This window comes from Accipiter gentilis, chromosome Z (genome assembly GCF_929443795.1).
Source record: "Accipiter gentilis chromosome Z, bAccGen1.1, whole genome shotgun sequence".
NCBI lineage: Eukaryota > Metazoa > Chordata > Aves > Accipitriformes > Accipitridae > Astur > Astur gentilis.
The window spans coordinates 42,384,314-42,406,906 of record NC_064919.1 but is presented as its reverse complement, the minus strand read 5'-3'; the positions used below and the strand labels follow the sequence as shown (position 1 = coordinate 42,406,906).

Below are 22,593 nucleotides of genomic sequence, written 5' to 3'. Positions count from 1 at the left end.
TCAAAACTATGTAGTGGGATTAGAGGAAGTAAAATCTAATGCAGACTCTTTATTTCAGCTATAGTTTTCCTGCTTCTGTAATGTTAGCTGGCATAAAAGTGGTCATGTATTTCAGTATAATTGTTGGGGGAGTTGGTCTCTGTAGGGCTCAGTGGGTATGAAGTAGCAATCAGGTCTTCTACTATATCAAGGTGATAGCAGTTGGTTGTGACTCAGCTAGTCATACAGTTTGTAATCTTCTTGCTACTTAGGTGAGAAGACTGCATTTTACACCAGTGGTTATTTGAGTACTTGGTGGTTATTAACACAACAGTAACACAAAGCTGTACCCCACTATTTTTAGTATCTCTATTGTGCTCTTTTTTTTTAATGTTGTGGAAGGATATGCCAATATGAACCTAATACACTGAAAAAAAAGTTTTTCTCACTGTCAAATAGTTCTATTTTTTAATTTTTGTTTTTTAGGGCTGGTGGACTGGGTCTTAATTTTGTTGGTGCCAATGTTGTTATACTGTTTGATCCTACATGGAACCCAGCAAATGATCTCCAAGCTATTGACAGGTACACCCTCAAAGTATAGAGCTTGATCTGTGTTGTACTCTTCTTTTGCTTTGATTCTGTAATCTGATTGTCCAACTAAAATTTTCCTCAGGGAAGAAATTTTTTACATAGTCTGACTTGTCTACAAACCAGTAATAAATGTGCAGCTATATTATTTTAGCTTTGTTCTTATTTTTAACCCTGAATTTTACTTCTTGTTTTCCATTTTATTTTTGTGGCACTGTTATGGTGGGGTCATCAGGAAAAAAAGCCATAGTTACTGTAACTTTTTGTGATCTTGAGAATGTGTGTGTGTGTGTGTGTGTGTCACTGGATGGCATTTTTGCTTTCTTTGCCAGGACAGAGTAGGTTGTAGTTGACCCTAGTTCAAGTGATATTTTGAATTCCAGAATCCTTGAAGAAAAACATTTATTTTCTTTTCTGTTTCACCCTTGTGGAGATTAGTGTCTTTTCAGCACTCACTTCCATCTCTGATGGAAGTGCCATTGGAATATGTCCAGGTATCTGGGTTTTTCTTTTAAGGCTTTTTGACCATAGGATGTTTTTCTAGGAATTCAGGACAGACTTTTGAATAGCTGAAGTAAAGAATATTGGAAACCTTCAAAATCCAGTAGATTTGTACATTTTCACAAGCAGAAATAAACTTGTTTCTGTTGTCCCATCCAGTTATGTAATTCCATTTTAAGGGTCTTTCTGACTTCTGAGAGGTGTTTATGTGCACCTGTTCTAGAGAAATATGTGTTTGAAATGTGTATTGTTGAAAGGGACTGTCTTTAAAGAATCTTTGTAAGATCACATTTCTATAAATTGGTTCAGTCTGTCTTGAATTTTTGGAATATAGTATTTAGAAGTCTCAGAATTTACTATTTAGATAGAACGCTGCCAGTCCATTAGCTGTTTTTATGATGTTGTTACTTACAAAGTGCTTTATAAAGATAAGAAAGAACAGGCTGCCCCAAGTAATCTGTGATCTAATTCCTATATAATGCAAATAGAAGGATATCTTGTGCAAGAGCAGATGGACTCAGAGAGGGGAAAAAAACCCCTGAGAAAAATGTGGAAGATGTGTTTTCAAGAGAGGTCGGAGACAGGCCTTGTGATACAAACTGAGGACGAAGCTTTTTCAGCTGGATAGGCCTGGGAAGAAGCATGGAAAACTAAGGGTAAAGGAAAAGGGAATAAAATACTGAGGAAAACTTGGAAAAGTAAAATTAAAAAAAAATAATCAAACAACCAAGTTATAAATCATTTAGAATACTCCTGTTTTATTGGAATGCTTTTATTTATTTTACTACCCCTAAGAGCTGTCTCTTACTTTTTTCTTGATTAAAAATGGTTTTTAATATGCCACTGTCCTTGCAGAGCTTATAGGATTGGCCAATACAAAGCTGTTAAAGTGTTTAGATTGATATCCTTGGGAACTGTGGAGGAGATGATGTACTTGCGACAAGTTTATAAACAGGTAAAGTTCACAAACTATTTAAATTGGGAGATGTTTTTAGTGGTTTCAATGACTGAAAGCTAAGCTAGCCTATAGCAAAATTGTAGTTTACCTTGGTTGTATGATACATGCTGTTGTCTTAACTTATTAAGCAGCGATATATCATTTAGTGATTGTCGAAGAACAAAAAAGAATTATATTTTTATTCAAGTTTTTCTGTAACTTTTGACAGTTTAATTATGAAATTAACATTAATCGGGTTATACAGAGAAGTGTTTTATTTAAAGACTTGTCAAATATATCTGCGAGAGTTATATTTAGTATCTGCAGCAGTCTGATTCAGGCAGCTTTTTCTTATGAAAGGTTGGAGTAAGTAGAGCAAAAATCTCGCTGGTGCTATAGAAGACAAGCAAGAAGGCATTGTTACTCTCCTGACTGTGAAAACTTGCTTATAAAAGGAGGGCGAAACAGCTTGTAGTTGCTGCTGTTACAAAGATGATAAGTGATGTTGCTTGCCAGAATACTCAACCTGAAACACTTGCTCTCTCCAAATTTTTCTACTTGCATGATAGGTTTAAACACCTAAGATTGGGAAGAGCAATGCGTGTGGTTTGAGGAACCCATAATCTAGCAACTGTTTCCTGGTGAGATCGGAATTAAAACAAAAAATAGGCAAACTTGAACAACAAAGAGCTGGCTGCAGAATAATAAGAAACTAGATGAAATACGAAGATGTTTTTCTCAACAAAAGTTGCAAGTTAAAGTAGTAAGGTGATTGATTTTGAGTTAAGATACTGACATTATAGGCATAGAAACTTGGAGAAAGGAAGAAAATCATGGAGATACAGTTGTCCTGAAGAACGCATCACATAGAAAAGACAAAGTAGGTCACCTCAGTGGGCAAATGATACTATATATTAAAGAAAGCTTTATGAAATTTGGTGAATTAACCTAATAATTTGAATTTTTGACCATAAATAGGAAAAATTTGGTAATGAGTCTTCAGTGACAAGCAGTCTCTTGTAGCTAGGTTATTTACAAGGAGCAGGTTGGAGGCTGATTGAGTGGGAAATGCAGTAGTATACAGATTGTCATTATTGTCCTAAGATTTAAGTAAGTGACAAATCAGAATAAGGTTCTAAGATGATCTGATTTCACAGAGCAGATAGTCAGAAAACCTGCAGCTGGAAGATCAAATCTTAAGCTGCTCTCAGTAACGTGTATGGCCTGCTTTAAAATGCTACTTTCAAAAGTGTTACAGTGACTCTTATCTGATTTAAATTCAGTGCTTTGTAGAAGCCAAAAAGCTGTTAGAGTCCTGTTTAATTCTTACAAAATTACCTAAATAAAAAAGTGGAAACTTGTTAAGAAGAAATTAAAAGAAGTAGGTGATGGGCTGAAGCCCTCACAGGTATTTGGGCAATTTTCAGAGACTGTGTCAGAAGCTCAGAATGAAGAAGACATTGTATTAATAGTTGAAATCATATACTAATGAGGCAAGTTAAATATAAAACCCAGTAAGTCCAAAAACTATTCTTGGGTGACAGTGGTCTCAAAACATAAAAGCTAATAATTTAGTTTTCGAACACATCAGAGGCAGGAATTGTACTGCTGTATTGGCATGACTTTAGCAAGGTTTAAAGGAGTGTTCACTCCAAAAAACCTGCTTGATTTATTTTTTATAGCCACATTCACAGAAAAGCTTAGAGAGCATCCTGTTCCAAAATTTTTCTTGTGCAAAGTACTTTTGAGGATTCATTTCAACAGCAAGCGTCAGTAGGAGAGGTCTCAGAAAGGCTAACAAAATGAGCAGTAGCAGAGTACTGCTGACTATATTCACTAAAATCCTGAAGAAGGGGAGTCATGCTTCATTGATGTCTTTGGAATAGGTGATCTTGTAGATAAAGACCACCTGGATATTGTCTGTTTGGATTTCCAAAAGGCACATATAAAACTTCTTGAAAGGCTCTTGTGGTTTTTTTTTCAAGTTGACTTGTGTTTTTCAGGTTGATTAGGAAGCAGTAAACAGAGTAATTGTAAATCTGGGATATTATTTTTTTTTTACTTAACAGTTGGATTGCATTTCCTGCTATTGACACTTGAGCACAGTTAGGAAACTTTCAGTAATTTTTGAAGAAAATGCATTTTCTGCGTCTTGAAAATTCAGACACCATGAGAGCCTGTGGACGTATGGCTTTTGGTGAACTCTACAAATGTGCTCTCAAGAGAGCTAAATGTTGTCGTCCATCCTTTTCATGAAATGAATTTATGTGAAAATGCTTTGTCATGTTTGTAGTGTATTCTTACTGAGAGATCTATTTGAATTTAAAATTGCTGAATTTTTTCTGTTAGTGGTGTTTGATTGTCTGACCTAGTCATAGGTGATTGAAGAATCTGATGTAAATAAAACTGAACTCTAACATAATAGAAAACCGAGTAAGTTATATATGTATCCTAAAGTATACTTTTGTAAATACTATGCATAATTCAAGAAAGATGCAAACTGTGCTTAGCTAAAATTAAACTAGAACTTTACTGTATAGTTACTGGCCTACATAATTCAAGGGGTGTGCTGTCTAAGAAAATACCTGTTCAGTGCTAGAACTAGAAGTGAGTAGAACTGAAGAACTACCAACTGCTTAGAGACAGTTACAAAAATATTACAGGTCTGGTATCCTTAAAACCATGGGTTTGACTTTCTTCCACTTAAAGTCAAATAGACCAATTATGTAAGCGTTGAAAATTTGCAGTCATTGGAATGCAGCTAAACCTGTCTGACTTAAAAAATGTTTTAATTCTCCCTGACAAACTATTTACTTGTCTTTCCTTTTTACCTGGAAGATTTTGAAGTCACTTCTGTTGAGTCAACTTAGCAAGAGTGCATGATAATTAAAATTGAATTCAAGAAAGCAGTAGGAGTAATCAGGTGGCTTTATTTAGTCTTTACCAAGTAAGCATACAATGCAAAGGACTATGAAAAAATACTAAGAATTTAGTATCGAGGAAAGATGAGCAGTCAAGATATAGAGTGGCAGTGGTGTGTATAGTAGGTGTCTGATATTGGACAACAGTGAAGTAAAAGACTTGAAATATTTTTATTTTTTTATTCAGTAAACTCAAACAGGTTCGTATTATACCACAATCTATTATACCAACATCTGCCAGGGAAATGAAAACAAAATATCCTCCCTTAGGAATTTCTGCCTGCTCCAGCGAAAGCTGTGTATACAATGTGCATGCCAGGAAATTCTGACATGTTGTTGGAGCAAACAGTTTTGAAATCTTTTGTGTTGTTCTGTTTTAGCAACTTCACTGTGCGGTGGTTGGAAGTGAAAATGCTAAGCGGTATTTCGAGGCAGTGCAAGGATCAAAGGAACATCAAGGAGAGCTTTTTGGGATCCATAATCTTTTCAAACTCAGGACTCATGGGTCCTGTCTTACCAAAGACATCCTGGAGGTGTGAAGTCCTACCCTTTTGCTTTTGGCTATTAGCTTTACATTTTTCCTTTCCTCATGAGATATTTGTCATAATTTTGTATGGAAACACCTTATAAAAAAGAATGGTGAAACTTAAGCAGTACCTGTCTATGTAGCGCCTTAAATGAAATAGGCATGGTAATTTCTCACTCTGATGTAGACCAGATAAATTTCCTTAAATCAAAAAATACTGGAAATCAAAGTTTGCTAATATATTTCTTTTCCTAATAAAAATGCTGTAAGTTATTTTTATGATACTTTCACATATTGTCAGCTTTGTGCACAGATACCTTTTAGTGACTTTTTAAGACAGGATTCTGATCATAAAAATGTTTTTTTTGTGATCACAGCAACTTTTTATAGTACATTTTGAGATGTCAAAACCTGTTAAATAAAATATATTTTATAATGCTGTATTTAAAAATGTTACAGGGTGGGAGTAAATAACTAAGACTTCATATATTGAGATTCATTTCTTAGTTACTCCAAAAAGGCTGTTGGCCCAATTCCTTAGCATATAGTGCAAATGAATTTTAAGTATATGCAGTATTATACCTTTTTTTATCCAGCATGTTTTCTGCAGCTAACTTGCATCTTGCAATTTATTGCAGCTTTATTCTAGGTTTCTTTCCATCCTTCTCTTCATTTTGTTATTTTGCCTATGCTAGGAAGAGGCTGAGGAGTGTGATATAGCCGTATAAAGGTAGCATACCCAAAAGAGTAATGTGGTGTAAGAACATACACCTTTGGGATATTAAGCTCAAATCTTCTCTAAATTAAATTAAAACATGGTATGGGATATGAATATTGTAGCAGGTATTCTGCTTTGGAAAAGTTTAAAATTATTAAGACAGTGTATGTATAAGATCCTCCCAATTTATGCAGTATGTTACTTTTCCTGCAGGTTACGTGTTAGATCAAAGAGCAGTAAGTGTATTGCCAAAATGTAAGTCTTAGTCTGGACTTGCTTATTATATGTCCAGTGCTTACACCTTTTGTAGAAAGAAAGAAAAACTATTTATTTTTTTTCTGGGCTTGCCTTTATTAACTTGAACAGATACAGTTTTTATTACATACATTCTTGATTGTTTTAGAGGGAAGGGCGAGTAGAAGCAGGAGTCATGACAGCAACTACATGGCTAAAGGAAGAGACTCCTCCATGCAGCTCAGAAAAGGTGAGATGTCTTTTTGGACTATGGACCAAAGCGTGCCAGTCCCTCTAGTTCCTGATACTAGAGTGGCAAATGTGGACAGTATGTTATTAGGCTGATAATACCCTATATTGCACTTGCCATCTTTTGTTGTCTGCTTGCCCCTGGTTTTACATATTGTAAAGCATTGGATAATGTCATCCTGTCTGTATTTCTGTATTTAAAATGGAATATTTTGAACATCTGGTTATATGGTGTTCTGTGATGTTTACAACCTTGAATATCCTCAGTCTGAATGAAGGTATTACTAACATGCTGTTATTACAGAGCAATATTGTTTACTGAAGCATTGCTCTCTAGTGTCTTGAGTGACAGCCTTATGATATGACACGATATATGACATGACAGCTTTCCAATTAAGAATTCGGTTGAGAATCTGACACCTACTGATGTTTAGAAGATTTTGGTTAGGGAATGGTGGAAAGGAGTACAATTTGTTTAGAGGATTGAAAGCTTGCTTCAGGTTTTGTGGACCGCTCTGGAAGACACGGGCTATTTAGTTAATGTACTCATTATGTACAGTCATTCCCACCAAATCAGTGGTCTGTTCAGTGCTGGATTTCTTTTTTTTTTTTTGCTTTTTTTTAATGATATACCTAATAGTTTCCTTGTGGAACAAGATTGATTTTTATATTTTTTTTTCTGAAAAGGTTGGGTTTTATGGGAGCATTTTTATGAATGTTTTTGACCAAACACTGTGTTCAAGTGATTTGGGAAATGAATAGTTAGGTCTATAATATGGCTTCTAACGTGAAAATATTGTTAGATTAAATCACACTGAATGGTACTGAAAATTAGCCACTGTCTATTATGCTTTTTGGAGATTTCTGTGGGTAGATGTCAGTATTAATTTAAATCAGTGTGCCATCGTGTTGGTCATAACATCACATTGCTAATATGTCACTGTATGGTCATGATCTCACATTGGACTTAGTGACAAACAGTCACTTTTTTAGCTTATGTTAAATGCTTTTTGATAAGCAGGGTGATATCAGGATTCATATATTAATTTTAAAACTTCATGTACAAAAGTTTAGTATTCACCCTTCTGACTTTCCGCTTACATGTTGGTGTAATTTTGGCTTAGTAGTAGGCAGTTTTGGAGCTGTATTCTGGACTTCTGTATCTTCAGAATGTTTTAAGGTTGCCTGGGTGTAATTTTTGTTTGATTACAGTAGACATCAACTAATTTTAATGCAGAATATTATGTACTCATAGCTCTTTTGAACTGTGTTAGCCCCGATATACAAGGAGGTTGACCGCTGCTGTGAGAATATTTTTTTATGAATGTCATTACACAGTATTAAGGTTTGAATCATGAAGTCACTTTTCAAACTACCTTTGAAGGATGAAAAGTTGCAACAAGATTAGTATAAGCTAGAAAAATATGGGTGTGGATTGTGAAGACATAGGTTGTTTTAGCAGTGTGCAGCATATGTTCTCAAATACATAATATTTTTGTTATTTTAATTGTTGTTCTGCTAAAAATTTTGTTCTCCTGAAGACTTTCATATAATTTCTTTTTATGATTTGTTTTGCATTTGCTTTCTATTTGTATATTATGATACTGTTTTGTATATTTTTTTGATTAACATAGTAGAAATCCACTTTTTTTTTTTACACTCCTTTGGAATTAGGTGTGTTCCATATACTATTTATGTCTTAAATACCTTTGCCATCAATTATTTTTCTTCTTAGTATGAACAACCAGACTCTAAAGAAGATGGAGATCCCCAAAGCATTCAGGCACAATTAAAAAGAGAAGAAATGGATTTTTGTGATGACTTTAGTGATGATGATATTCTGGAAACTTCTGTGAAAAAATGTGACAGAAGGAAGCCTTGCAATGCAGATAATTTAATGGTAACAAAGGGACAGCTTTCCTTAATGCAGTGTGGATTCTCTAAGTTGTTGCAGAGAGAAATTGAAACTACCAAAGGGTATAATGATTATACTTCTCATCATTCAGGTTCTGATGATCAGTCTATAAGAACAAATGTAAATAGCAAGCACAGTGATTTTCACAAATCACTGTGTCAAAACCATCTGCCTGTTTTGAAGCATGGGAAAGCTGCTCAGTCACCAGGTGGAACTGATAAACAAGATACGTGTAGTACAGACTGGCTTGCTTTGTCATGCTCTGAGGAGGAAGGGGACAGAGAAAGTCAGGATCAAGGCATTTCAAAGCAAAGTGATATAATCATGGAAACTGAAGACAGTTCTGAAGAGGGTGATGATGTCATCTTTCCTACCCAAGTTCCAGCATGCCAGCAACCAGTGCTTACTAAAAAAGTTGAAATATACAGATCAACATCTGAAAATTGTGAAGAGTTAGCAAAGGAAAAAGATGGGTTTGTGTTTAAGGGAGGCAGTAGGCAATTTGGATGCCATAGTACTGAGTCAAATTTCAGCAAAGTCATGTCTTCTGAAGACATCAAGAACAGCACAAGAGATTTGAAAGATGAAAGTGACGTAAGTGATGAGTCTGATGATATTGAAATTTGCCATAATTCTGAATCAAGAAAGTTAAGAACTTTAGGCATTCCAAAATGGAAAAATAGACATGCCCGTAGCAACGGACTAGGTAACATCTCCACATCTCTGCTAGAAGCAAAGAAGCACAATAGAAAAGGAAGGGAAAGTGATTCTCAGAATATAGATGAATTTTCATCGTCTGAAGATAACTTAGCAGTTGAGAAAGTTCATGCCAGAAAGCAAAGCTGTAAGTGTAAAAGCCAGAAAGGCAGAGTTCAGTTTGGGTCTAAAATGCTTCATCCTATTCAAGATACCTCTTTTGCACAAACGAAGAATGGCAATTATGCTGTGCGAAGAACTTCTGCAAGTAAACCTGAATTTGAATGTGAAGAAGTGGAATCAATGGACAGATATTTAGGTAACTATGGTAATTTAATTTCTTTGATTTTATTTCAACTAAAGCAGTAACATATGTTTAATTTGTCATTGTTGGCAGGTTTTAAATTCTTCCTGCTATACAGTTTGTGTTACAAGATAATAATAAATGCTTTGCTAAATTATTTAGTAATGTCTACCTCTCTTTTTACCTATTAGTGTTACTTTCCTGTCTTCTGGGTTGATGGGCTGCTTTGAAGTATTTTGTTAAACACTTACTGTCTGTTGAAAGATGCTAAGATTGAAGATTTATTAAGAATTCACAAATCTAAATATTTGACCTGTAAAACCTTGAAAGTCTTGACAGGGCTGTTAAAGACTTGTGCACATCTGTTTGGTGGAGTACCATGAGATAAAGCCCTGGAGGGAAGTGGGACCCAAGAAAGCTCGTTAATATTCAAGGGTAACCTCCTCCAAGCTCAGGAGTGATGCATCCTAACAAAGAGGAAGTCAGGCAAAAACACCAGAAGGGCTGCATAGATGAACAAGGACCTCCTGGATAAACTCAAATGCAAAAAGGAAGCCTACAGAGGATGGAAGCAAGGACAGGTAGTGTGGGAGGAATATAGAGAAATAGTCCAGGCAGCCAGGGATCAAGATAGGAAAGCTAAAGCCCTGATAAAATTAACTCTGGCCAGAGACATCAAGAGCAACAAGAAAAGTTTCCATAGGTACATTGGTAATAGAAGGAAGACTAGGGAAAATGTGGGCCCTCTCAGGAAGGAAATGGGAGACGTGGTTACCTGGGACATGGAGAAGGCTGAGGTAGTCAATGACTTTTTTGCCTTGGTCTTGACCAGCAAGTGCTCTAGCTGCACCGCACAAGTCACACAAGGCAAAGGCAGGGACTGGGAGAATGAAGAACTACCCACCCTAGGAGAAGATGAGGTTCGAAACCATCTAAGAAACCCAAAAGTGCACAAGTCCATGGGACCTGATAAGATGCATCCCTGGGTCCTGAGGGAGCTGGCAGATGAAGTGGCTAAGCCACTATCCTTCATAGCTGAGAAGTTCTGGCAGTCTGCAGAAGCTCCACCAACTGGAAAGGAGGAAACATAACGCCTATTTTTAAAGGGGAAAAAAAGGAAGACCTGGGGGACTGCAGGCCAGTCCTCACCTCTGTGCCACGCAAGATCATGGAGTGGATCCTTCTGGAAACTATGCTAAGGCACATGGAAACCAAGGAGGAGATTGGCGACAGCCAGCATGGCTTCACTAAGGGCAAATTTGGTGGCCTTCTATGACGGGCTTACAGCGTTGGTGGATAAAGGAAGAGCAACTGACGTCATCTACGTGGACTTGTGCAAAGCATTTGCTGCTGACCCGCACGACATCCTTGTCTCTAAATTGGTGATACGTGGCTTTGATGGATGGAGCACTCGGTGAATAAGGAATTGGCTAGATGGTCGCACTCAGAGTTATGGTCAATGGCTGCTTGTCCCGGTGGAGACCAGTGATGAGTGGCGTTCCTCAGGGGTCAGTATTGGGACTGGCTCTGTTTAACATCTTTGTCAGCAACATGGACAGTGGGGTTGTGTGCATCCTCAGCAAGTTTGCCAACGACACCAAGCTGTGTGGTGCAGTTGACGTGCTGGAGGGAAGGGATGCCATCCAGACGGACCTTGACAGTCTTGAAAGATGGGCCCATGCAAACATCATGAAGTTCAACAAGGCCAAACACAAGATCCTGCACGTGCGTTGGGCCAATCTCAAGTATATAAATACAGGCTGAGTGATAAGTGGATTGAGAGCAGCCCTGTGGAGAAGGACTTGGGGGTGTTGGTCGACAAGAAGCTCAGCATGACCCGGCAATGTGTGTTTGCAGCCCAGAAAGCCAATTGCATCCTGGGCTGCATCAAAAGAAGTATAACCAGCAGTTGAGGGAGGTGATTCTACCCTTCTACTCCGGTGTGGTGAGACCCCGCCTGGAGTACTGTGTCCATCTCTGGGGCTGCCAACATAAGAAGGACATGGACCTGTTGGAACAAGTCCAGAGGAGGGCCATGAAGATGATCAGAAGGGTGGTGAACCTCTTCTGTGAAGGCAGGCTTAGAGGGCTGGGGTGGTTCAGCCTGGAGAAGAGAAGGCTCCAGGGCAACATTACAGCAGCCTTCCAGTCCCTAAAGGGGGCCTGCAAGAAAGCCAGAGAGGGATTTTTTGCAAGGGCATGTAGTAATAGGACAAGGGGTAATGGCTTTAAACAGAAAAGAGGGTAGATTTGTATTAGATATAAGGAAGAAATTCTTCACTATGAGGGTGGTGAGGTGCTAGCACAGGTTGCTCAGAGAGGCTGTGGATGCTCCATCCCTGGAAGTGTTCAAAGCCAGGTTGGATGGGGCTTTGAGCATCCTGGTCTAGTGGAAGGTGTCCCTGCCCATGTCAGGGGGGGTTGGCCTAGATGGTCTTTAAGGTCCCTTCCAACCCAAACCGTTCTATGATTCTGTGAAAAAAAAACCAACAACAAAACTACATGACCTGGGAGTTTGAAATACCATGGAGAGGATTTTACTCTATTAGAGACTTTAAACAATACTGCAGCCGTTAAATTGTAGATGCTTTCAAACTTCTTTGTCCATCTGAAAAAAACACACTGAAATGGAAGCAGTATTAAACTGTCTGGATAAATCTAAATAAGTATAATTGTTAATTTCATAGAGCTGAGAAACCTGGTGCTGAGTGAAATCATAACAAATCTTACAACTTTCATGTAAAACTTTTAAAAATTAGAATATCCTTTTTCAGTGCAACTGTGTACCTTCAGGATTTTGTAATAATCAACATCTTTGATTGTATCTTTCTCCTAATATATCAGATGGTGTTCAAGAAGTGGCATATATTCATTCAAATCAGAACGTGGTTGGATCCAGCAAGGCTGAGAATCGCTTGAGCCGGTGGGCAGTACGAGATGTATTTAAGTTGAAGCAGTTTTCCCAGCTCCCTGCTAATGTAGCAGTCTGTAGTGCCAAGGTAAAGAGAAATGTTTGGGAAATGTTGTTTTTGCTCTTTTTTTATCCTCATTTTTCATGTTAAAAAGCTCTAACAAACTTGTTTTTCTGTTAATGGCCACCGTGAATGATCAAAGCCACTGGGGGAGGAGGAGGAGGCTCAAATGGAGGTCTAATAAATTACATTTGTGTTTTGTTTTTTGGGGTAGTTTCTACATTGGCCAACTCTGAGAGAGTTGGGAATTAAGCAGCACAGCACCCTCTGTGGGATTTTTCTGTGAGAGAAATGGTGAGATTAAAGATTGAGTGTTTGAAATCAAATTCTGTGCCATGTTTGCCCTGTTTGAGGCTTGAAAAAACTTAAGTTTGTCCTGGATCTAGTTAAGAAAAATCCAGTTGCCACAGTACATGCCAGAATCTCTGTAGCATAGAAAGTCAAACATAAATCAGTTTGCAGACAGGTTGGTTGGGGGTATTTTTCTGGAGGGGGCGGGTAGGGAGGGAACACATGCAGTTGCTACAATGCATTAAATTCTCCATGCTTAATGTCTGAAACGTAAAACTAGAGTTTACTGTGGGTACTCATTTGCAGCAACAGATATGTTTTATGCTTTTTGTTGGTCGTGCATCTTGTTTAGTTACATTTGGAATACATACAAATCTGGAATAGATTCAGGTACAGCTTCCAGATTTTTGTTCATATTACATAGTGGTTTTAATCTACTCTAGTTATCTGGACACTTTGTTGTTTGCCTTGTAATAAACATTGGCAGTTTCCTAGACTTGATTTTTAAGATAAACCACAGCGTAGAATAAGTAATTGGTAAACGTGCAGTTTAGTCTTTACAGACATGTTAGCAAGCACTATAGAAGTTGTAGACATAAGACTATGTTGTTCTGGGGTGTTGAACATCCGTGGTGGCTAGAGGAGTTTCTTCCAGTGTTGTTGATGTACTGTATTTAATTAAGCCATTAGCAGGGATGCCAAAGAATTTTTACTCTGGGAAGATCAAACCAGGCCAACCAGTAAAAGTGAGGCCTTTTCAATTCTAACACATTTGCATAAGAATGTCCCTTATTAACAGAAAAGTTGGTCAAAAATACTCAAGAATACTGTAGAAAGGTACTTACTTAATGGCAATGACAACATTATAAAGCTAAATATAAATGAAAGAAAACTTTGAAGAGACTACTTTGAGTAAATGTCTGTTGATCCACTTATGTTCAAAACTAGTTTGTGGGAGTTCATTTGTCTTGTTCATGTAACTCACATCTCATTGTTTAGAGTTTGTGTGACTACAAGTATTACAAATTAACTTCTCTTGATTAACTTGTCAGTTTTTCTAAGGTATCTATTTTTCACTCAGAAGCAACAGTAGTGTCAATCCTCCTGGAGATCTAAGTAGGAAGAAAAACATCAATAATTATGGAGAAGGCTGCCTCTGCCTTTGCTTCCTGTTCTTTCTTTTACGTATAGGCACTAATCTGGAAATAATCCCTAGATAGCTGCCTATTCTTAAATGCGGAGCTTTGAATTTTTTGTGCTCTGCTTAAAAGAGCTGCCAGATCTTCATAGACAACTTTGAAATATGATCTACTTAAAATGTTACTGCTACTATTTTCCTTTCTTCATTATTTTATTTTTATTTTAGAAGGTGTTCTGTGAAAAACATCATCGTTGTGCTTCTGGCTATCATTCCTTGCTGGTCATTTTTCACTCATTTGCCATCAGTTCAAGTTAGGACATTCGCTGTCAAAGCAACTAATTGTGTTTTAAAGAGAATCCTGATTTCAAGTGAAGTTTAATAAAAAAGTTTTTCAGCAGATTACAGTAGCATTATGTGTAATATTAAAAATACAGCTGTACAGTTTAAATTTCCATCATTATTTTAGGTAAATAAAATTATAGTATTAAATACTGGAATATTAATTATAAATTGATAGTTATTTAAAGAAAAAAATTGTCAGCTGAAATTTTCTCACTGATGTCACTTTCTAGCATCACTGGTCTAACACTGGTTCTCAGAAACTGTATAGCTGTTTCTGTTTGCTCTGCTTATCAATGATCACATTCGTAATTAGAAGCTTTTTTTACAGTGTATTTATATTGAAGCTTTATTTGATAGCATCATGAAGGCTCCTGAATAATGCCCCGATAATATTTCTGTCCCTTTTTAAGCACACTTAATCAAATTGTCTTATCTCTAAGTAGGAGGGATCAAAAAAAAAAAGGAGGGGGAGGCATCTCTTCTTTTCATTTCATAGATAGGTCTATTTGGGACAAAAGTAAAATATCCTTTGCACTGTTCCTTTTACCTATGTCAACTCTGTCTTCCTGCTTTGCAGTTTTACTCTGCAATTTGTCTATAATAATGCATTTCTGACTTAAAGTTTAAATACATTTTTCAATAAATGACTGATGTATTTGGGAAAGGGATGCAAGAGTACTTAAAAAATAACAAAGTATTCCACTGAAGTTGATGTGTTGTAAGTTGGGAAATACAGCTTGTCCTACAAATCTTGGTTGAAGACTGAGTGAAACATTTTTGTTTCCTGCTTACATGTGAGCCTAGAATGACAGGCATAAAAACCAATGTTGTAATAAGCAATAAGTAAAATATAATAAATAATATGCAAAAGTAATCAGTTAAGGCAACCTCTTCTAAGAACATTGACATTTTGTTGATTTCTTGCTGTTGACTAGTCACCTAATCACATTTGGCTTCACTAAATTCCAATGAACTTTTGCATCCTAGGTTAAGCTCTTTAGTTTCAGTAGCTAATTTATGGAAATTAGGTGAATATGAGTAACAGCAAAAATAAGTTGCTGGAAAGCAATATTAAAAAAAAAAAGTCTTCTTCCTGGTTTTCTCCCTGCAGTACTACTACTAGTAGTACTAAAAGGAGTATAAATTAGGTTTATTAGTCCTTCCTTTATTGCCGGAGCATGGAGACTAATGTAGTCACTTGAGTTGTAGAAACTGCTTAAATCTGGAGCAGACTGCAAAATCTGTGAGGACTCTTCCTTCAGAGTGAGAGAGTTTGCATGGGAAGAAGTTCCTTGAGAGCCAAGGTAGAAACGGTGGGGGCAGAGAGTTTTGTTCCTCAAAAGAGAGCTTTAAAGGTGTGTAGAACATCTTGTTTAAGAACATGAGTAACTAATGAATAAATAAGTTTGGGTTTAAATTGATTATTAAAAGTGTAAGATTTGAACTTTGAGGTAAGAAAAGGTGTTTGTCTTGGTGATAGTTTCTTTCCTTAATTTGACTTCAGAAGGTCTGCATTGGATCTGGACAGCTGGCACTAATGTAATTCAGTCAAATATCTCTTAACCTTTTAAACTGTAGGTTTTAATCAAGTGTACTTTTTATCCAGTAATAAATAGTCCATCTGTCCTTAATGTTACCTGTGCTGGTTTTCATATATCCCAGCCTCCTTTTCTCTGAAGTAACAGAACATACTGTTTTAACCTGCTATGCTCTGTACCTTTAAAGGCCTAAGGGAACAAAATCTTGGTTCTTTTTGTGAGAAATAGGTCTTGCTACTATCTTTTCTGTTCTGGCTTGCTTTGTGCTCCAGGTTCCATAACAGTCCTGGTATTTGGCTTCAAGACTGCAGCAGAGCCTTTGACTTTTCTTTCTCTAGAGGTGGTAGGGAATGCAGTCATACTCTGTATTTTTGTTCGTTTTAAAAGGAATTGTGCAGACAGACTAGTTTAGCTAGAATGTTCATGTTTATGGTACTGAATGCTTGTTTAGTGTGTATTTCCTTCCATAAATTCTTTATGGCTATTGAAAATACAGTTAGGTAACAGCAACCAGAATATGAAGTCTGGCATCAAGAAATAAAGTAGGATATCATGAAAGCTCTGTTACAACTTATCAGCTATAAAAGGTGAGATAAAAGCTAAAAGTAGTAACAGTATAAAGTATGCATTAATTGTACAAGCAAGAGAATAAACCATATTTTGGTTGAATATCATTAGTCAAATAAATCCTGTCCAGCATCTGAATTAAAGATAACTATCTGAAGGTAGTTTGTATATGACAGTAGTAGAAGCAAAGAAATGTGAAAGGATTTTTTTATCACATGATTCTGAAGAAAGGAAAATCAGTTGTGTTTTGGGGAATATATTCCCTTTATCACAGAAGTCCATGGGATTGCATAAAGGTAGAAGAAGATTCTGTAGCTGTTAAGTGAGCTGGAGCAGCATTTTCAATGAAGAGAGATACTTTGTCTTGTTATAGAGGGGGCTTTCATAAATAGTCATCTACAGCAGTGGAGATCTGCTTATACTTTATTTTGCAAGTATAATCAGGAAGGTACTTAAAAAGACTAACAATTATTATATTTTTTTTAGATAGCACATTTATATACTTCATATACCTTAAATGTAGTATACTTAGAATTACAGTAAAAATATTTTAACTTACTACCAGCAGTTTCTGAACTGTACGTATTATCCTGTATCTGAAGATTGTCCGTATTCTGACCATTGACCACAACTGGCAGTGTCAGATCTATGTAGATTTTGAGAAGAAAGGACATAATAACAGCATGATAATCTTCCCTCAAACAGCTGATGTTTCCTGTGGTGCTGGTTATGTGGAAGGCACTGAAGTATCAATAATTAGAGGTGTTTAAGAGCCTGTTCCATGCAGAAGCATGGCAGACAGCTGTTCCTGAAGAAATTTTGGAGATACAGATCATACTGTATTATAGGTTAATAACACTTCTCAACTTCTTTAGTTCTAGGAAGTTACTGTACATCACAGAACCTAAGTATTTCAGAAAGCAGTCAAATAGCTCTTTGCAGTCTAAGATCTCTGGCTATTTGTAATCTTTCATAGCAAGTCATAAGTGTTAAGGCAGAAATTATGGTCAGATCTGTGATGCTATGATGCAGGGAGAATCACACCAGGCTTCAGTATTGTAAACACCTAAGGGTAGAAAATGCATGTCACTTAGTGTGGCAGAGATCCACTCCAGTAAAAATTACTTACATCTGGCCTTTGTTGCTTCCTTATGCATATGACCACAAAACACACTTGCTATGCTATTTCACAGAAGATTATTCCTAAGAAGGGTTTTCTGGTCTTTTGTGTAGAAGTGTAAGGGAAGATGATTATACTAAAAGTTAGCCTACTAGAATAAATAACTTTTTTTTCCTGCATTATTTTGTTGGTTTTAGCCTGATTTAATGACATGGAGTAATCTGTGTTCTGTGTTTTAGTTTAAATTCAAGTCGTCTGTTTACACGTGTGCAAATAGACTTAATTAAAAATTCATTGTTTTTTCATGAAAAAAGTGGAAGATTATTGTCTCTTACCCCATCGCTGTCTGTGAAGGTAGCTGAAAACCAAAAAGAACAACTATCTTGTGTAGCTACAGAAGGAAGGATATTGAAAACAAAAACTTCTAAAAGAAAACATGTGAAATGAACCTGTAGACTGGACATGGTGGACTTACAAAGCCAGACTATAATTTTCAGAGCAGACCTACAGTTATTTCAGCCTTTCAGGAAGGGGGAGGGGGGAAATGTCTCGAGTAATTCATGTGATATTTTGCTCAAAGTTATTCTGACATTATTAATTTGGGGGAAAAAATGGAAGTGTTAACAACTTCTCTAAGACCTTAATCATCTACTAACTATTTTTAGAGGTTTTGATTTTTTTTTTGATCCTTTTTTTTCTGGTGGGTTCCAAGTTCCAAAGCAACCTGGCTGATTTTCAGTGCAGCTTTTTACTTACTTTGTTTTTTGGATAACTTGCACTGTTATTTGTGAAGCTTTTTTTTTTACCTACCATAAGAAATAGAAGCCTCCCAGAGGCAAGGTGAAATATCTTCTGCTAATATTTCTAGTCTGTTCTGAATTAAATTACTGTATTACTTAATTAATTTCCTAATTAATTTTTGTGTTAATTAGCAAAACCAGCCTACCTGAAAAGTTTTACACAAGTACAGAAGTCTGGAACAGGCTTTCTCTAGTTTCTATAAAGCTGAATTTGTGTAGTATTTCTTCAATAGGAACCTTGGGGTGGGGGGTTGGAGCATGGGGAAGACTTTGGAGAAGGCTTGGGAAGCTTCACAAAAAAGACAAAAAATGGGAGCAGGACAAACTAAATAATTTAAAAAACTGATGAAGTCCCACATTAGCCCTAATTTGCACTTTTTAATATGTGGAAAAGTGTTAGTCACAAGAACTTGTACTGTACCTGTTGAATATATGGACTCTTTTTTTTCTTTTTTTTTTTTTTTCCCCAGTCAACTGCATGTTTTCAACTTAAGTTTACTTAAAGTTTTACTGAAAAGAAATATACAAAGAGAGCCTTTCAATTGAGGATTAATCACTATGGCAACAGAAATGTGGTGACTGAAAAGGGGGAGGATGTATTCTCCCCTCAGCTTCCTGCCAGCTGTCATATTCAACCTCTGCGGCATGAATTCAGGCCAAAATATAGACTGTGACCAGCTCTAAGAAACTATATCTGTATTTTTTTAAATTCGTACAAGAATCACACTATAAAAGAAGACTTAATCCTCTGAATTGGATGACAGACATTTGGCACTCTTGCCAGTGTTTGACAGAGAAATAACGGGATTCTTTGTAGTAAAACCTGGATTAATGGTAAACCCCTCTTTATGTTATTGCAATGTGGTGTAAATGAGAGAACTAAGCACGCTGTCAGCCTCGGAAAAAATGTGCCCTTTGTATCTCCAATGCAGATTTAAGTGCTGTTGAGAATACTGTAAATACAAAAGTTGTGTCATTAAGAACTCCTCTTTATCTTATTTGTATTACATTGACATTTTGTAGATTATTTAAACAAAGACTTTCTATCAGTTATAGTAACTCTGATCGCAGCGTGTTTGCACAGCTTTCAGATTCAACAAGTTTAGATAGTTGTTTACAAAGACTAGACTTTTGGGAGATAACATTCCATTATCCTTGCTCTTCTAGGGTGGGAAATGCTGTTCAGCTTTAAAATAATTGTTCCCAAATGATTGGCCTGTAACGCTGCTTTATTGAGTTTAGTGTTTCAGTTTACAATGGAATTAACCATTTCAGTATGGCTTTTAGTTGTATTTTTTAGATGCAGTGTGTTCATATATGGCATTCTGTGAAGCATGTAGTTGCATTTTCATTATGGTGTATGTGCATGGCTTTTGGTTTTGCTACTGTTTGATGGAGGGTTGAGAGAGTGAAAGAAGATAGGTGCAAATCCACAGGCTTCTGCTGGAGTAAGCAATTATCTTAGCTTTGAATTCTGAGATAGGCTGATTATCTCCTCTCATTCTAAACAGTAGTAATAACTGTTGATTGATGATCAGATTTTTGGTGCAAGAAAGTGATATGGCTTATAGGAATTATTTTTGTTAAAGAGTCAACAAATTAAATAAAACTGCTCCCAATGATAAATTCTTGCTCTGTTACCTGATTGGAGAAGAAACAGACTCAGAAGTAGATGGAAAATAGAGGGAACACTATCCGTCCTCAATTGACTTAGTAGTCAGTTCTTCGCTACCAAGCAAAAGATTAGAGTTTACAGAATGTCCTTGGTCTCAGTTTATACAAGCAGAAAAGCTAGATATGACAACAGGGGAAAATAACTGCATATTACTCTGATAAAATTTCTTTACTTTTATGAGCAGGTATAGCTAAGTACTGGTCTTTTAGTGTTGACAGAGTTTTTTGGATGAGTAATTTAGACCCAGAATAAGTCTTAACTGTTTTCGTAGCTTGAAGAATATTTCAGCTATTGGTCTGCTGTGATACTATCAAATATTAGATAACTTTGTATTCATAGCTAATATGCTGAGTAGCTTTGTTTAGTTCAGAAAGTACAACTATAAATGCAGTTGTCCTAGAGTATTCTAAAATTTTAAGATAGGTTAGCTTAATTTTCTAAGGCAATTGTGGTACTGACCATTAGCTATACCATTACCTCTAATTCTCGTTCTACAATCCTATTTTGTTAGAACAGTAGACAAATTCAGTCTGAGTGAGACTGCTTTTCAATTAAGGAAATTAAATTCAGAGGGAAAAATTAATGTCCACATCAGAAATCATTCTAGAATATGATAAGATTCAGGCTTATTTCAAACTGTGGAGTGTGTAACTCACCATAACCCTCTGAAGTTCAGTAGTGTGTCCTCTGTAAGTAGAAAAGTAATTCTGGTTTATTTAAGAATCACATGAAGGTAGAGACAGTCTCATTGTTTGATAACTTTTTTTATTATCTTGACCATGTGGACCTCATTTTTAGAGAAAGTACATGAAGTTTTATGTGGACATTATTAGACTTTGTCTTCCTTGGCATGCAGAATAATTTAGGAAGAAATTCTTGTTTGACGTGTGTACATGTAGAAGAGAAAAGGAAACAAGACCAAGAATGAGCAGTTGGGTAGCAAACGTTTCAGAGTACTTATATATGTCCTGACAAGTAGAGAAAACATAGGTAAGATAAAAACAATATCTAGGAATAACATGTGTTCAAGAAAAACATATAGAAGGGTCATAGTAATTCATACATATTATGGGAAAAGTACCCAGGGAAAAAAACAATGAAAACTATAAAGCAAAAAAAGATTAGATGAAATCATTTAGAACTGTAATTTGGGTAGATAAATTCACTGGAATGCAGTAATTATCACCTCATCAAAATAATAACAATCATCAAAAACCCACTGCAACTTACACTATATCTGGAAAGTCAAGTGTTTTTTCAGGTTTTGAGGGGAGTGGGAAAATATAAAAGTAGAATATGGCATAAGGGTTTGTTGTTTGCTTGTAAGCTGTGTTTTAAGAGGACAGTCATACTGATTTCAGCGTGTTTCATGCTTTTGTATGGTATGGGTGACTGTAAGGCAGCTAGAGTTTTGAGGCAGCCTTTTTTGTTTGTTTTAGAAATGAAAACAAACAATGAAACTATGCAATGGAAAGTATCCTGGATATCTGGCAGCAGTTGTTTCATGCATACCTGAAGAGAAAAGCCTGTTAACACTGTTTCAGCTGTGAGTGGAGAAGTCAGAGAGGTTTATTGCTGAGTGGAAGTCAGTATCTGTCAAGATACTTACCATAGTGATACTTTTGGTAGTCAGGCAGTAAAAGAGAGGAAGATGCTCAGACAAAGTACAACTGTGGCTGAGGAATAATTATGCAAATGTGTTTTCAACTTCAGATTCAGGCTTTTGAAGGAAGTTCATTATTCTCTTTAAGTCTGGTGACTTGAGGAATTGCCACAAATGTTAGACAGCTCTGCTTACTGCTAGCCTGTGGTCACTTACTCTCCTATACATTTTCATCTTGTTGTACTTAAAAAGATGAATATTGTTCTTTTGCCTTTCTTGAAGGGGCTAAAGAGAGGAAGAGGGAAGTCAGAGGCTTGAAGTGTCCAGTCATCTCAGTCGTGTCTAAGAACGCCTATATGTGGATTAGCATTTGTTGCTCCAGAGCATAGAGCCACCTCTTTATACCTGTTGTAGGAAGAACAGATACTGAAGTTTTGTGCTGTCAAAGTTAGACAAAGATTGGTTTTGGTAGGTGTCTACTATTTTTAAAACTTCTCTAACTATGCAGCAGGAGACAGATTGTCACGTGAAGCAAACAGATCCAAGAGTTGTTGCAGATTCTAGGTGGAATCTCTAGAAGTGACTGCTGCACTGTGGCACTTAAATTTTCGCTTGATGCTCAGCTGCATGGTTTTGCTCTTCTTGAAGAGCATTACCCTTAAATATGAACTGGTGTGGGACTCTAAATGTGCAGATGCTACCATTTTTGCTGGACTCTTGACTACAGCCTGTATATAATATGTAACTCAAAGAAATGGAAACTCATTATTGGTATCCCAAACTTGATACATACTTTTAAGAATAAGAGACATACATAACAAAAGAAGAAGGAATGGAGGGAAGTATCTTCTGTGGTAGGAAAATGTAACATGTTTATGTTGAAAACCCATAGACTAAATTGAACTGTGAAGGGTGAAGCTAAATGCTTTCTTTGAAGTATTTTTTCATGTGTGGTAAGAGTCCCTGAGTTTTCTGA

At 36.5% G+C, this 22,593-nt stretch overlaps 1 protein-coding gene across 11 annotated transcripts in view; it reads left to right on the top strand.

Moving 5' to 3' along the window:
* The window catches only part of ERCC6L2 (ERCC excision repair 6 like 2), a 76,421-nt gene that overhangs the window by 31,337 nt on the left and 22,491 nt on the right, over positions 1-22,593 (top strand). For 7 of the 11 annotated variants that reach the window (XR_007505152.1, XM_049796241.1, XM_049796238.1 and 4 more), the window contains 6 exons: positions 466-561; positions 1,924-2,023; positions 5,307-5,459; positions 6,574-6,654; positions 8,389-9,583; positions 12,413-12,567. Coding sequence is in view for 9 of the 11 variants with exons in the window: in XM_049796241.1 (XP_049652198.1) it covers positions 466-561; positions 1,924-2,023; positions 5,307-5,459; positions 6,574-6,654; positions 8,389-9,583; positions 12,413-12,567 (1,780 nt within the window). In the remaining 2 variants the exon portion in view is untranslated. Of the gene's footprint in view, positions 1-438; positions 562-1,923; positions 2,024-5,306; positions 5,466-6,573; positions 6,655-8,388; positions 9,584-12,412; positions 12,568-18,809; positions 19,174-22,593 lie in introns of those variants that run through there. The other 4 variants (XR_007505153.1, XM_049796244.1, XM_049796245.1 and 1 more) reach the window with 4 other exon arrangements.